We start from the raw sequence: 15,627 nt of genomic DNA, 5'->3' as shown, positions 1-15,627 counted from the left end.
GTCCCATCCACTTGGATTCCATGCCAATCTCATTACCTCTAATTCTCACAGACTTGAGAGACACTTTATTCTGACACCCTCATCCTTGGGCAGTCGGGGATAGATACAGATTGGAGGCCTTTGGGTTTTCTCATCCCACTTGTATACAGTGGGTGCATTAACTCTGCTATCCAGTATGACTAGTGATTTGTGGTGGTAGTGTTCTGTTGGTCTGAGATAGTTTCTCAAGGCGTAACGCAAGCTGGCCCAAAACTGATCATCCTGCTGTGGACTCCTAAGTGTTAAGGATACAGTCATGTACCACCCAGTTTAGTGTTTTTTTCTTCACACTGTTTCCCAAAGTTCTACCTTCAGAATCTATGCCACTACCTCTCAGCAGGGCTGGAGACAAGTCACTGTCCCTCAGTGGACAAGTTTTCTAAAATGTAGCCTTCAAGTCCAGACTTTCACACAAAGGTTCTACTTGCAGATGGATGGTATCTCACCACTGTAAAATGTTGGAAGTTATAACTGCTTTTGGTGTGCACTGTCCCACCAATTTCCAGAAGACAGAAAAACAATATACAATGGTGTTCAGATGCAGAGAGATGCAAACAGGGTAAATGGAACAGCCCAGGAAAGGGAGAGAAGCATCATGCTTTTGAGGATCAGGATCTTGGTGGAGGTATCATCTAGGGTATTGGGCAGATCCTGGATTTGCAAAGAGCAGTGCAATGTACTTATGAATTGCCCAGTGTTCACAGCCAGTTCTCAAAGAGCCTAAAAGAGTGCTTAGTCTCTCCAAGATGACCTCCCAGAACTGCTCAAAGACCAGCCAAATCACAGACAAAGAGATGATGCCACACCGGGTGGTTGTGGTGTACACCTTTAATCCCAGCACTTGGGAGGCAGAGCCAGGTGGATCTCTGTGAGTTCGAGGCCAGCCTGATCTACAGAGTGAGGCCCAGGACAGGCACCAAAACTACAACAGAGAAACCCTGTTTCGGAAAAGGGGTGGGGGGGGTGCAGTTCGGTCTATAGAGTTCCAGGGTTACACAGAGAAACTGTCCTGAAAAAATGGGAAAAAAAAAAAAAAGACAGAGACCAGTATGAACTGCCCCTGGTCCAGGAATGAGTATAAGTCATTCAAGACAGTTTCTAGCCCCAGAAAGAACCCAGACCTCTTTCCCACACAACTCTTGCACAAAATTTCGTCATTAAAATTACACAGAAATTTTCAATGCCACATATTGCCTGGGGCCTCTAGGAGCCCTCTGGTTGCCTTCCCAGTGGCCTCTGACAGTGACCACTGTTCCTTTCCCTTTTGACCTTCTTTCTGAATCTAGCTTGTCCTTTTCCCCAAACCAAGTCCAACATCCTCAATGAAGCCAGCAGCTGTAGCATCTGTAACTCATTCTGGGGAACTGACACCTGGTCAGGATTGTGACCTTTCTCCCCTTGCTCTCAGCTTCCAAAGGGCTCCAGTCCCAACATTCTATCAGCACTTTCTTGTGGTGGCAGTGTTCTGTTTGTTAGTCTGAAATAGGTTCTCAATCTATAACCCAAGCTGGCCTCAAACTGGCAATCCTCCTGCCTCAGTCTCCTAAGTACTGGGGTTAGAGTCATGCACCACCACACTCAATTCAGTGTTTTATTCACACGTATTCCATGGTTCTGCCTTCAGGATCCACAGACCTACTTAAGGGTTACAGCTGATCCACAGAACAGCAATGATATTCACCTACTAGCTTACAAAGTGCAAAGACTATAGGCATAGACCAACAATACCCACAAAGACCTCATCTAAAAAAAGAAAAAGGGTGGGCTGGCAAGATGGCTCACAAGTATAAGTACGAGCTTAAAAGGATCACACTGGAGTTCCATCCTCAGAACTCAAAAAAAGACATGCAGTGGCTCAAATCTGTAATCCTATCACTACTACAGCAGGATTGGAGGAACAGACAGCAGGCATCACCCAGAAACTCTTGGCCAGCTAGCCTGAATTACATAGCATGGCAAAATCAAAAGACCTTGCCTTAGCAAGGTGGAAGGAGAAAACCAATTCCCAAAGGTGTCCTCTCACCTCCAAACATGCTGCAGCATGTATTCACATACCCTACAAAGACAATAATAACAGATCAAATCAAATCAATAAATACTAAGACAAGACAGAATAGAAGTAATGTGAGCTCTATGTATTTGTTATAAATTAGGTCATGCTCTCCCCAGAGGAAATCCAAGGAGGAAAAGTAATCAGGTGGCCCTGGGGACCCGGCAAAGTAGCCTGGGGCAGTGTCACAGATATGGCTGGTCCTTGGACAGCTCCCACATCTTTATTGGAGGAGCAGGCGTCACTGCCTTCTTAGTGGCTGCCACAGCTGAGCTGCAAGAAAAAAAAAAAAAAACTCCACTTAGAGGGGGTCTGCAAAGAACACAGGAGAAGGATCTTTCTGTTTATTTGTTGTTGTTTTAATTTTTTATTGAAAATAAATTTTTCTATGCAATATATTCTGAGCAGTTTTCTCTCTCATCTCCTCCTAGAATCTCTCCACCTCCCCCACCCATCCAACTTCATGCCTTCCCTCTCTTTATAAAACAAGCTGGCAAATAAAGAAAAACAATAAAACCAAAAAAAAAAAAAAAAAAACCCACATGTACACACACAATAGCACACATAAAACACAAAATCGGAAACCATAATACATAAGCAAAAGACCTGTAAGGTTACAAAATACCCAAACAAAGCATTATGAGACAAAAATCTCCAAAAATACCACTGTTTGTTTTGTGTTGGCCATCTACCACTGTGCGTGCGGATTGCCCTAAATGTAGTTCTTAGGCCCAGTGAGACTCCACTGGAGAAAACTGATTTTTCCTTTGCAAGCAGTTGTCACCTGGAAACAAGTTCTGGGTTAAGAATGGGGCCTCATATCCAGTTCCCCTCTCAGTGCCTGGACCCCATCTGGCTTGAACCTGTTCTGGCCTTGTGCACTCTGCCACAGTCTCTGTGAGGTCATATGTACGTCAGTCCTGCTGTGTCTGTAAAACACTGTTTCCTTGATGTCTTGCATGTCCACTGGCTCTTTCAATCTTTCAGCCTCCCCTTCTGCACAGTTCCCTGAGCCCTGGGTGTAGGGGGGTGGGAAATTTGATGATAGCACCCCAAATAGGAATGAGTGTTCCACTCAATAACACTGTCTGGTTGTGGTCTCTGTATTAGCAATGGGGAAGGACCTTAAGCGCTGAAGTTACTTGGCCTTTCTAACCCATATTTCCCTCGTTAGTAAGATGGTCATGCCCACCCCAGTACAAACACACCCACTGAGGTTTCTGGATATGGAGTGCAGAGGGCAGGTATCTCAGAATGCCCAATCCTTCCCCAATGAATACATGCTGGGAGCTGGCATGGGCCATGAGAAGCTTCCGTCAGCCTGCCCTGACACCAGCCAGAACCTAGCCTGGGATAGCTCGAACCCTCCCTTTCTACTTGTACTCCAGTGTGGACAGACTCCAGAGCTCCAGTGTGAACAGACTCCAGAGCAGGATGCTGTGTGTTAGGTCCCACAGAAACCTGGCATGGATAGCTGAGGTACCTATTAACATATCAAAGCCCACATTGGAGCCAGGCTCCCTGGGCTCTTCTCAGCATTTCTACCCTAAACCTCTCTAGCCCCTAAGCTTCACCTCCCTTCTCCCAGTTTTCCTTTCCTATATAACCCAGCCAGTTCCACAAGTGCACTCATGGCTCGACTCTAGGTTCTCCTCTCTTTCCTGGTCTTCTTTCTTCTCCTCTCTCACTCTCTCCTCTTATGGCCTGGTCTATTCTGGCCATGTTTTGTCTGTACCTTTCCAGATGCCTCTGGTTGAATTCTCACTCATATCTATAATAAAAAACCTTCTCCTCAACCATATCTAGGAGCAGTCATGTCCTCATGTTTATTCACTGGGTAATGGTTGTCACTGTCCTTCCTCAGGTAGTGAGTACCACACAAATACTCAATGGCAGGTGCACACAGGCACAGTACTAGTGACTTAAGGCCAACCCTTGAGCTGGCGGAGCAGAGTATAAAATGTAAAAAGACAACACTAACACTTAAGCCCAGACTGGGCTACATGGGGGGGTGGTGCTTAAGTGGCATGCACCTATAGTACTTTAAAAAAAAATCTAAAGCAAGCAACTAGATCCCCTGAGTCCGAGAGTTCAAGGACAGCCAAGGCAAAATAGTAATGTATGTCATTACTATCTAGCTCTTAAAAATATAAAGACAAGGCTGGGCATGGAGACACATACTGTGATGGCTATTCTTGGTTGTCAACTTCACTATATATGGAATTAACTAAATCCAAAATGACTGGGCACACCTGTGAGGGATTTCTCTAAATTAAATTATTTCAAGTGGGAAGACCCACTTCTAACCTGAATCTTTGAGGTAGGAAGATAAACCTTTGGGTGGGACAATCCACCTTTAATCTGGACCACACCTTCTGCTGACAGCCTATATAAGGACATGGAAAAAAGAAACCCTCTCCCCTCTACTCCCCTCTCCCCTCTCCTGTCTCTCTCTGTCTCTCTGCCTGCCTACTTGCCTGCCTGCCTACCTGCTTGCTTGCTTGCTCTCTCATTAGAAAGTCTGGCATTAGAGCCTACTTTGGGATTCCAGACTATAATGAAGAGGAGCTGAGACATCCAGCCTCATGGACTTAACAACTACAGTGTTTATCTAGCATACCAAAAAGCCCTGGGTTCAACCCCGAGTATCACAAAAAAAAAAAAAAACAAGTGTGATAGCACATTCCTGTCAGTACTTAGGAGTTGGAGGTAAAGGAATTATGAGTTAAGTTCTCAGCTACATAGTAAATAGAAAGTCAACTCTGTCTCAAAAAATAAAATAATAAACAGGCTGATGGCTGGGTAGATGGCTTAGTGGGTAAAAGTGCTTGCTATGCAAGCCTGACAAACTAAATTTGATCCCTAGGACCCACTTAAAAAGCTGTACGTGGTGGTGTGCATCTGTAACCCCAACACTCCTACAAAGAGATAGGAGGCAGAGCCAGCTCGTGGGCCAACCAGCCTTTAGCACACAGCACAGCAAGAGAAACAAACAAAACCTTGCCTGAACAAGGTAAAAAGAGAACCAACTCCCAAAAACTGTGCTCTGACCTCCACACACTCTATAATATGCACACCTATTCACTCTATCTCTATCACTGTCTCCTCTCTTCTCCTTCCCCTCATACACATACACACACCACACACAAAATAAACGTTTTCTGTTTGTTTGTTTGTTTTTTTGAGACAGGGTTTCTCTGTGCAGCCCTAGCTGTCCTGGAACTTACTCTGTAGACCAAGTTAGACTCAAACTCACAAGATCTGCCTGCATCTGCCTCCTGAGTGCTGAGATTAAAAGCATGCATCACCACAACTGGAAAAAACTTTTTTTTTTTTTTAATGTAGGGCTGGAGAGATGGATCAGCAGTAATCCAGCTTACTATCCTTACAGAAGACCCAAGTTCAGTTCCCAACACACACACACACACACACACACACACACACACACACACACACACACACACACATCAGATGGCTCACAAGAACCTGTAACTCTGAAGGGAGATCTAATGCCTCTGGTCTCCGAGGGCACATGCACTCACAGACCTATACACATGTTATTAAAAATAATAAAAAATAAATCTTGGGGCTAGAGAGATGGCTCAGCATGGGCTGTTCTTCCAGAAGACCCAGGTTCAGTTTTCAGCACTCACATGGCAGCTCACAAATGACTGTAATTCCATTTCAGTTTCAGGAGACCAGATGCCCTCTTTTGGCCTCTGCAGTTGCCAGGTATGTATGTGATGCAAAGACCTATTTGCAGGCAAAACATCCATATACATAAAATAAAAGTAAATTTTTTTTTAAGTAATCTTAATTTTTTTGTTTTTCCAGACAAGATTTCTCTGTGTAGGCCTGGCTGTTCTGGAACTTGCCCTCTAGACCAGGCTGGCCTCGAACTCAAGAGATTGCCTATCTCTGCCTCTCAAGTGCTGGGATTAAAGGCATGTGACACCATAACCAGTATAAAAAAAAGAAAAAAAAAAAACTTAAATAAAGAGAAAAAGCTGCGGAGTATCCTGGAACCTCACAGTAAATTGGCTGTTATGGCCTAGGCTATTGAACTCTCTGGGCATCAATTCTGTTCTGCAAGAGTTATCAGAAATCAAGTATGGTATGAACTCTATTCATCAGCTCATTAAGGAAAAGCTATGGTCAAAAGACAAAAGTACAACAAACATACTCTATCTTTAATTGGCTTTTCTTTGTGACCAATTCTTGGTCAGTCTCTCATTCTGTGTGTGCATGCTTCTATGTGTGGCTGTGTCGATGTGTGTGTCTGCGCGCACGCGTGAGCACATGCATGTGGAAGTCAGAGGTCAGAGGAAAACCTCAAGTGTCATTCATCAAGCAACATCCACCCTTTCCTTGAGCCAGGAACTCTGTTTGGTCTGAAATTCTCCTAGGCTCGGTGGCCAGCAGGCCCAGGGATCTACCTATCTCTGCCACCACAATGCTGAGATTACAAATGTACATCTTTTAATCAGCTTTTTTTTTCCCCCAGATTCTGGGGATCAAAACCAGGTTCTGCAAGAACTTCACCAACTGAGCCATCACCTCAGCATCTTTTTTGTAAAAAGTAACATGTAAGGAGTGTGGGGAGGGGTGCTGTACGTGAGTACATAACACTTATGGAATCCAGTAGAGGGCACTGAATCCCCTAAAGCTGGAGTTACAGATTGTAAGCCCATCTACACAGGTATCTTGAGAACAGAACTCTGTTCCTCTGCAAGAGCATTACACAATCTTAACCACTGGGCCATCTCTCCAGCCCTTTTTTACTGGGTCTGTTGGTTTGTTTGCTTGCTTGTTTGCTTGCTTACTTGCTTGTTTGTTTGAGACAGGGTCTTACTATGTACACCAGGCTGGCCTCCAACTTGTAGCCATCCTCAAGCTCTGCCTTTTGAGTACTGGGATGCAAGATGTGTGCCACTGCATCTGGCCTCAGCATCTCATTCTACTTTTTTTGCCTGTGTCTCTGTGTGTGTGTGTGTGTGTGTGTGTGTGTGTGTGTGTGTGTGTGTGTGTACACCACTTGCATGTTTGGTACCTGCAGAGCCAGAAAAGGGCATCAGATCCCCTGGAACTGGAGTTTAGGAAAGTTATGAGCTGCCATGGGAACCCTACCATGTCCTCCGCAAGATCAACAAGTGCTCTTAAATGCTGCAATATCACCAGCCCTTTCGCCTCAAACAAAAATTGATAGAGAAGAGGTTGGCTTTATAGACACAAAAGAGCTGAAGGAAACAGAAGCCAAACAAAAAGATTGGTCAGTTCAAAGTTACCTTCCTTACAAAGGCTAAACTACTGGGGACTTCTTTATCATGCCAACTAAAACTGGTTTGCCAGGGAACTGACTGCGATCTTTCACCTGATTTCTCAGAAGGCTGGATAAACAACTAATCTTCACTTAAGTGTCTGTTCTGTCTTGGTCTACTGGATCTAGTACAGAAACTCATTCCAGACTATGGCCTCCTATGAACCTGGTGTAATACTACCGTCATCCTCGTTTAATATAAGGCACCTGAGGACAGGAACCAAATACAATTTTTTCTCTTGGGTTCCTTTGGAGTTCTTTTAGCATCATCATTACTTTTGGATTAATTTATTGGGGCTAAGGGCATACCATAGCACGTATATATAAGGCAGAAGACAATTTGCAGGTCTCTGCTTCCAGCACATGGATCCAGGGGATCAATCTCAGGTCATCAAGTTTGGCAGCAAGTACTCTTACCCACTTAGCCATGTTACCTGCCCCAACTTGTTTTAAGACTGCCCCTAACTATAATCACCTGGAACTTGCAAGCTTCCTGCCTCAGCCTATCTTCACCTTCCCAACACTGGAATTATAAATGTACTACCAGGCCTGGCTTTTTCTAATGTGAGTTCTGGGGATCAAACTCAGGTCTCTGTGCTTAAAAGGCAAGTAGCTTACTAAGTGAGCTATATTCTCAGCCCTGGCCTGAACTCTTGATTCTCTTGCCACAGCCTCCTGAGTATAGGGATCACAGGCCTGTCCAAACACACCTAGCTGATAAAATGGGATTGTGGAAAGCACCCTTCCACCTACAGGGAAGGAAAGGCCGATGGCAGAAGGGACTGTTGCAGAGTTCTGGGCAGGGAACATTGAGGATCCTCACCTCTCAACTGTCTTGCCCGACACTAGGGCCTTCTGTGAAGACATGATGATTGAAGGAGGCACAACTTCCCGACGGCCATCACGGGTGCAGTAGTAATTGTTGGACAGCTTGTGACTGGGGCCCACAGGGAGCTTAGGAGGTGGCTGGGTCCTGAGGAAAAAGATATTGGTATTGAAACAAACCTACAGAAGCTCTCACTGCCACAACTCATTTACAATACTAAGGATCAGGACCTACAAAGAGAGCTGTAGGCCAGAGGCATGCCTTAGTACACTACCACACTACATGCATAGGTCTGGGACCAGAAAGCAAGTAGTAGACACTGATCTATATTAAAAAAGTCTTCAAAGCCAGGCTGAGGAAGTATGCTCCAGCCTAGTTACCCTAAGTCACTATAAAGGACCCTTCCTGAAGTTCCCAAGACAAGGAGAAACCTAGACATGATCCTATCCCCAACCCAAAGCTAAGCTTAGCAGCAGCCTTCCCTCCACCTAAATGTGTTCAGGAAATTAGGCCAGAATGCCAAGCTGTGACCACCCCTTATCCAGCAATTACAATCCATAACACTGAGCCACTGCCCCAGATTATCCGACTGAAGTGGCTTCTCCCAGCTCCCACCCCCCGAAAGGCCAGGTTATGGAACTTGTGAGTTCCCTATTATCTCAGGAACCCTTTGAAGAGCCCTGCTGGAATAAAGGCTTACTACTCAAAGAACACCTTGCCCTGGGAACCTGTCCAACTCTCTGTACTTCCTGCTACTGTCTGGTCTGCTGCCAAAATTCCCTGTAGAGGGAAGTGGAAGAGTTATGTGGAACAAAGCTCAGTCCAGTCTTGGGTTAAACTCTGGGTTTACCAAGAAATCTAAAGCCGTGAAAGGAAAACACTGAGCTTCAAACAAAAGAGGAATTGCCTGGGACAGAGTGGATGACAGTAAAAAGTTTTGGGATTTATTTGTTTATTTGGCCACACTGTCAAACAACATTTTCTATGGCAATTTTAAGTTCTCAAAAATTTGAAAGCCATTTTATTTCTTAAATAAAAAATATGTCAGTGTTGAGAGGTAGAAGCAAGAAAATCAGTTCAAAGTCATGCTAAGCAACATGAATTCCAAGTCAGCACAAGCTACATGAGACTGTCTCAAAAATACAAAAAAAAAAAAAAAAAAAAACAACTAGAGAGTGGCTCAGCCGTTAAGAGTGACTGCTATACAATCATAAGGAACAGAGTGCAGATCCCAGCACACACATAACAAGCAGAGCCTTCTCCTGGGCTCTGCATGCACACATGCACATCTCCATTTACATGCCTGGACACATATACACATAAATAAATAAAATCTTTTTTTAATTTTATGTTTTGTTTGTTTTTTCCTTAAGATAGGTTTTCTGGCTGTCCTGAAATTCTATGTAGACCAAGACTGCTGGCCTCAAATTCTGATCCACCAGCTCTGTGTCCCAGCCCTAGGATTAAAGGCCTGCACCACTACGCCAAGCTTAAAATTCCCTAAGATTAGCCTGGAATGGTGGCACATGCCTTTTATCCCAGTACTTAGGAGGCAGAGGAGGGCAAATCTTTGAGTTCAAGACCATACTAGTCTACAAAGCAAGTTCCAGGATAGCCAGGGATATACAGAGAAACCCTGTCTCAAAGGAAAGGAAAAAAAAAACATTTTTTTGTTTGTTTTTCAAGATAGGGTTTCTCTGTGTGACAGTCCTAGCTATCCTAGAACTCACTATGTAGACCAGGGAGGCCTTGAACTCAGAGATTTGACTGCCTCTGCCTCCTGAGTGCTGAATTAAAGGCATGCACCACCACTGCCCAGCCCAAAAAAAAAAAAAAAAATTCTTTTTTTTTTTAATTTTTTATTATTTTTTTTAAGATTTATTTATTTTTAATATGTGTACAGTGTTCTGCCTGCAGGCCAGAAAAGGGCGCCAGATCTCATTATAGATGGTTGTGAGCCACCATGTGGTTGCTGGGAATTGAACTCAGGACCTCTGGAAGAGCAGCCAGCGTTCTTAACCTCTGAACCATCTCTCCAGCCCCCCCAAAAAAAAATTCTTAAAATTACAAAAGTAGAAAAGATAGGATAAAATGAGAAACATAGCTGGACACTGGGTACACCACTGTAGTCTCAGTACTCAAAAGACCAAAGTAGGAGGGAGGTCCAGACCTGAAGAATAGCCTGGCCAAATAGTAAGTTCCAGGACAGCCTAAGCTACATAGCGATACCCTGTCTTTTGAAGAAAACAATGGGGGCTGGAGACATGGCACAATGGTTAGTACTTCTTCATGCAGAAGACCCAATACTCATATAGTGGCTCACAACCATTCGAAACTCTAATTCCAAGGGATCCAATGCCTCCTAGCCTCCAGGATATTGCATGCATGTGGTGCACAGCCATACATACACACAAAACACCCACACCAAAATAATAAAATAAAATTTTTTTTTTTAAAAAGGAAAACAATTCAGGCAGTGGTGGTGCACGCCTTTAATCCCAACACTCGAGAGGCAGAGGCAGGCGGATCTCTGTGAGTTAGAAGCCAGCCAGGACTAGAGTGAGTTCCAGGAAGGGCTTCAAAGCTACACAGAGAAACCCTGTATCAGAAAACAAACAAACAAATAAGAGGAAAAACAAAGTAATGGCCAACAAGATGGCTCACTGGGCAAAAACCTGACTACCTAAATTCAATCTCCAGGACTCAAATGGCAGAGAAAGAAGAACTATTCCCACAAGTTTTCCTCTGACCTACACACAAACACAAACACACACACACAAATGCAGTAATTTTAGAAAGAAAAAAATGACAATTATAAAGTTCTAAAAGGACAGACAATATGTGAAACTTAGAATTTGCCTAAAAAACGTATATGCTAAGCCATAGCTTTCATCATCTGTACACAGCAAAGTAAAAAAGAACCAGTCATCTAATGCCAAGACCCACATGAGTCACTAGAGGGCGCCCTCATCCTAAAGAAGCTGCTAGTTCTTGGCCTGTAAGCCAGTACCTCAGTGTAACCTGCTGAACCATCTCCCCTAGAGGATCTCATTGAGTTCAAGGGCAACCTGAGCCATATAACAGTGATCCAAGCCCAATCAGGAATACAGTGTAAGACTCTGCCTCTGGACAGGCGTTGCAACATATGCCCAGTCAACCCAGCACATGGCAGGCAGATCAGAGTGAGAGACCAGCTCAGGCTAACTACATTCAAAGACCTCTCTCAATAAAATATAAATAAGCCAGGTGGTGGTGGCACACACCTTTAATCCCAGTACTGGGGAGGCAGAGGCAGGAGGATCTCTGTGAGTTCGAGACCAGCCTGGGCTACAGAGTGAGTTCCAGGAAAGGTGCAAAGCTACACAGAGAAACCCTGTCTCAAAAAGCCAATATATATATATATATATATATCATATATATATATCTCATATATATATCTCATATATATATATATATATGTGTGTGTGTGTGTGTGTGTGTGTGTATGTACATACATGCTGTATTTATTTCTCTGCAATGTTTCTCCCTCCTAGACAACATCCACATAAGAAGTAAGGATAGGAAGCTGTTGAGATGGCTCACTGTTGCTCTTGCAGAGAACCAGGATTTGATTCCCACATGGTAGCTCATAACCATCTGTATAACTCTAGCTCCGGGAGATCTCATGCTATCTTCTGAACTCCACAGGCACCAGGCACACACATGATACATATAAACTCATGCAGGCACAACACTTACACATGTAAAAATAAATCTAAAAATATTTTTAAGGAAAAAAGACAAGTATAAGAATTTCAGGCATAGTTAAATTTATGTGATTAACATTCATGAAGCTGTCCCCAGCACCACATAAACCTGGTACGGTGGTACACTCCTGGAATCCCCGCACTTGAAGCAGAATCATGAGTGTGAGGGCATACTCTGGACTACACGACAAATTTGGGGCCAGGTTGGGTGCTCTGTTTCAGATGCTCCACTTGGCTTCTGCTGAATTTTCACAGAGAAGCTCATTCTAAACCCAGCAAAAGCCAAGAGGTTGTTTTTTCATTTGTTTTTCAGTCTCTCACTATGTAGCCCTGGTTGGCCTGGAACTCACCACGTAAATCAAGTAGGCCTTGAATTCACAGTAATCACCCTGCCTCTGTCTCCTGAGTGCTGAGAGTAAAGGTTATACCACTATGACCAGCCTCAGATTTAGGGTTGGTGGAAGAACGGCAGGATGAGTTGGGGGGGGGGGGGCAGCAAGCAAGGCCTGCTCACCGCTTGGCGATCTCCTGATAACGCAGCTGCAGCTTCGCCTGCAGGTCTTGCTGTGGGAGAAGGAGAGAAGAGGTCAGACTGTTGGGAACCCCAGGATTGAGTTAGTGAACAGGTGTGGTCAGTCAAGATATGGATATAGGCCCTGCAAATGAAGAAAGCTGGGGCAGTGGCTTACAGAACTTTACCAAGTTTTTGAGCCTTTCCAAGATTTAACTTTAAAAGGCTCCCTCTTTTCCTTCTCCCTTTATCTTCTTTAGATATGGGTCAATATACTAAACAAGCTTGCCCTAACATGGAAATTCTCACTTTCTCTGAAGATCCACACACCTGAACATTTGCTTGCTGACCTGCTGTGCTGAATATGCCTTTCTTGGACCCAAACATAAATGGCATGGCTACCTCTCTTCCTCTTATACATCTCCAACCAGGAGCGGCCGAAATCTGCAACTTCCCTGGCCTTTTAGTTTTCTTGCGAAACCTAAATACTCTTCCTCGACTTTCCAAAACATGAGAAAACTACGGCCATAAGATTCAAAGCTACGATACGGGGACTAGGGAACTCCGGAACTGAGTGGGACATGGGAGACAAGTGAGGCGGGGAGAGAAGGGCGGGAGAGGAGGAGGGGCAGGAAGAAGCTAAAGCTAGGCAATCTAAAGCCGAGGTATGGAGACAAGGGAATCCCGGTAACCCGACCAGATAACACTTAGGACCTTGAGTCCCGGACTAATGGAGTCACAAATTGAGGAATCCTGGACTCTCCACTGAACTAATGAGATGTGACGCGGTAGAAGATTCGGAGGAGCACAGAACCTAAATCCTTCCCGACCACAATCGGACCGGAACACTCACTCCAGACGCCCAGTTCCGCAGCCGCTGGATAACGCGAGTAGCGGAAGCCATGTTTCTTCCGTTCCGAAGGACGCTGGTGACGACTCTGCCCCCGCAGACTGCTGGGTAGCGCGAGCGCTCTCGCGAGAGCGGGAGTCGAGCGTGGTCAAGAGCGTGTTATAAAAGCGCTTCCCTGCTCACGTGACCCCTCTCCGCCAGATCGCCGCCATCATGGACACGAGTCGCGTGCAACCCATCAAGCTGGCTAGGGTGAGGTGACTGCAGGTGTTTAGAAGCCTGGATAAGGAGAAAGAAGAAAGCTGGGTCTGTCGGATCTAACTGTCCCTTCTTTCCTGCAGGTAACCAAAGTGCTGGGCAGGACCGGCTCGCAGGGACAGTGCACGCAGGTGAGCGGGTGGGGACACCCGGACTACTTCCTGGGGTCTGAGCCCTCCTAAATATTCAGTTACTGCTGGACTTGGTGGCCTTTAATCCTAACTGCTAGGCTTACTAAGGATAGGACTTAGTAGCCAACCTGAATACCTTGAGACAGTTTGAACGTTTTATTTTTAAAAAGGTGGAGTGGGCTGGAGCTGTGTGTCGGTAGTAGACTGGCTTGGCATATGCAGAACCCAAAGACGGGATACTGCACTCATACTAAAATTTCAGATGCTAGCCCACGCCAGTAATTCAGGGAACCTAAGACAGGCAGATACCTGGGAGATTCAGGCAGGCTTAGGCTACAGAATGAGTGAGATCTAGTCCGGAAGAAAGCTTGACACTTGGCTAGCATGCAGGACTTTGGGTCCCCTGCACCACATAAAGCAAGAATGGTGGGGTATGCCTTATATCTTCTTAGGAGACCAGCCTGGGCTAGAGATGCCTTGACTACTCCTGGGGGAAAAAAATAATCTGGTTTATACCCAAGTCTCCTATCGTAGGTTACTGAAAAGACTGAGGTAGGAGAATTCCGTATTTCTGGGCCATCCTGGCCTAGTCTTAAGCGGGAGGCCCAAAGATAGAAGCCTAAACACTGGAGGTGGGGAAGAGGTATTTTGGGGTGGTGGAGCAATTCCAGAAGGATCAGGAATTCAAGGTAAGCCTGGGCTACAGGGTGAGACCCTGCCTTGGCTTGGGTCTCTTTGATCTCAGCACAGAGGAAGGCTGAGTTAAAGGCTAGCCAGGGCTACAGAGTGAGACCCTGACTTTAAAAAAAAAAAAAAAGTTACGCCAGGCCTTTAGTCCCAGCACTCAGAAGGCAGAGCCAGGCAGATCTCTGAGTTCAAGGCCAGCATGGTCTTCAGAGTGAGATCCAGGACAGGCACCAAAACTACAGAGAAACCCTGTCATGGGTGGGGCGGAATAAATTAGGTGTGCTGTTGCATGCCTGTCATCCTAGCAATTGAGGTAGAGGCAGGCATTGGAGCCATTCTGAGATATGAAAGACCTTATTTTTGGAGAAGGAAAAAGACACATCCCTTTTGTGCTCCGGTTACCCAGGATCTCACAGGATTTCTTGGGTTCTGATATAAACCCTTTAATTGTCCCAGATTTTTGGTGGTGGGGAATTTGTTTCCACTTTATGTGTCTGCCACTTGATAATGTCCAGAGATTAGAAGAGGGGGATCAGATTTCCCCTGGAGCTGGACTTAACAGGCCAGTAGCAAGCTGTGGGTGCTGGGAAATGAAGCCAGATTCTCTGATAGATCAAAAAAGCTCATAACTGCTGAGCCATCTCACCAGCCCCTACCCCAAGCTCTATTGTTCTCTGGATCCATATCACCTTTCCACCCCACTAGTAAGTAGCAGCACTTAATTCTTCTAATGGGTCCATAGGTGCGCGTGGAATTTATGGATGACACCAGCCGCTCTATCATCCGAAACGTCAAAGGCCCCGTCCGAGAGGGTGATGTGCTCACCCTATTGGAATCAGAAAGAGAGGCTCGGAGGTTGCGCTGACCTTGCTGCTGGTGGGTATATGGCAACCCCTGGGAACTGCCGTTTGCTGGGAGTGGGAAAAGGTTCTCTATTTAATACTTGGGTCTGTTCACAGGGTCCTGGATATCCAACACTTGGCCCATGATGACCTGCAACTATTAAATAAAGCATTTGTATTGTTTTAACTCGTCTTTTTTTTCCTCTTGAAGCCTAGGCTGGTCTAGAACTTGGAATCTTTCTAATAAGGTTTCTCAGGGTAGTGTCTTTGCTTTATAGCCCCAGTGATCATTTTACTCTGAAAACCCTTTCATAGGTATATCTTTGCACATGGGATAAAGTGTATGTGTTACTGCCACCCACACAGAATA

The 15,627-nt window shown here is 45.1% G+C and overlaps 2 protein-coding genes across 2 annotated transcripts; one reads left to right on the top strand and one right to left on the bottom strand.

Moving 5' to 3' along the window:
* Window positions 1-2,153: 2,153 nt before the first annotated feature.
* Window positions 2,154-13,436, bottom strand: Ndufa7 (NADH:ubiquinone oxidoreductase subunit A7). The gene is made up of 4 exons (XM_006990852.4): window positions 13,343-13,436; window positions 12,493-12,542; window positions 8,230-8,379; window positions 2,154-2,362 (listed from the first exon to the last, which is right to left on the bottom strand). Exons 1-4 carry the CDS (start codon window positions 13,391-13,393, stop codon window positions 2,275-2,277), a joined length of 339 nt encoding a protein of 112 aa, XP_006990914.1. The 5' UTR covers window positions 13,394-13,436; the 3' UTR covers window positions 2,154-2,274.
* A 16-nt stretch (window positions 13,437-13,452) lies between these two features.
* Window positions 13,453-15,440, top strand: Rps28 (ribosomal protein S28). The gene is made up of 4 exons (XM_016009104.3): window positions 13,453-13,591; window positions 13,681-13,728; window positions 15,158-15,291; window positions 15,375-15,440. Exons 1-3 carry the CDS (start codon window positions 13,553-13,555, stop codon window positions 15,278-15,280), a joined length of 210 nt encoding a protein of 69 aa, XP_015864590.1. The 5' UTR covers window positions 13,453-13,552; the 3' UTR covers window positions 15,281-15,291; window positions 15,375-15,440.
* The last annotated feature ends 187 nt before the right edge of the window (window positions 15,441-15,627 follow it).

The sequence above is a fragment of the Peromyscus maniculatus genome, chromosome 22, assembly GCF_049852395.1.
Source record: "Peromyscus maniculatus bairdii isolate BWxNUB_F1_BW_parent chromosome 22, HU_Pman_BW_mat_3.1, whole genome shotgun sequence".
NCBI lineage: Eukaryota > Metazoa > Chordata > Mammalia > Rodentia > Cricetidae > Peromyscus > Peromyscus maniculatus.
This window is presented reverse-complemented; position numbering and strand designations above follow the sequence as displayed.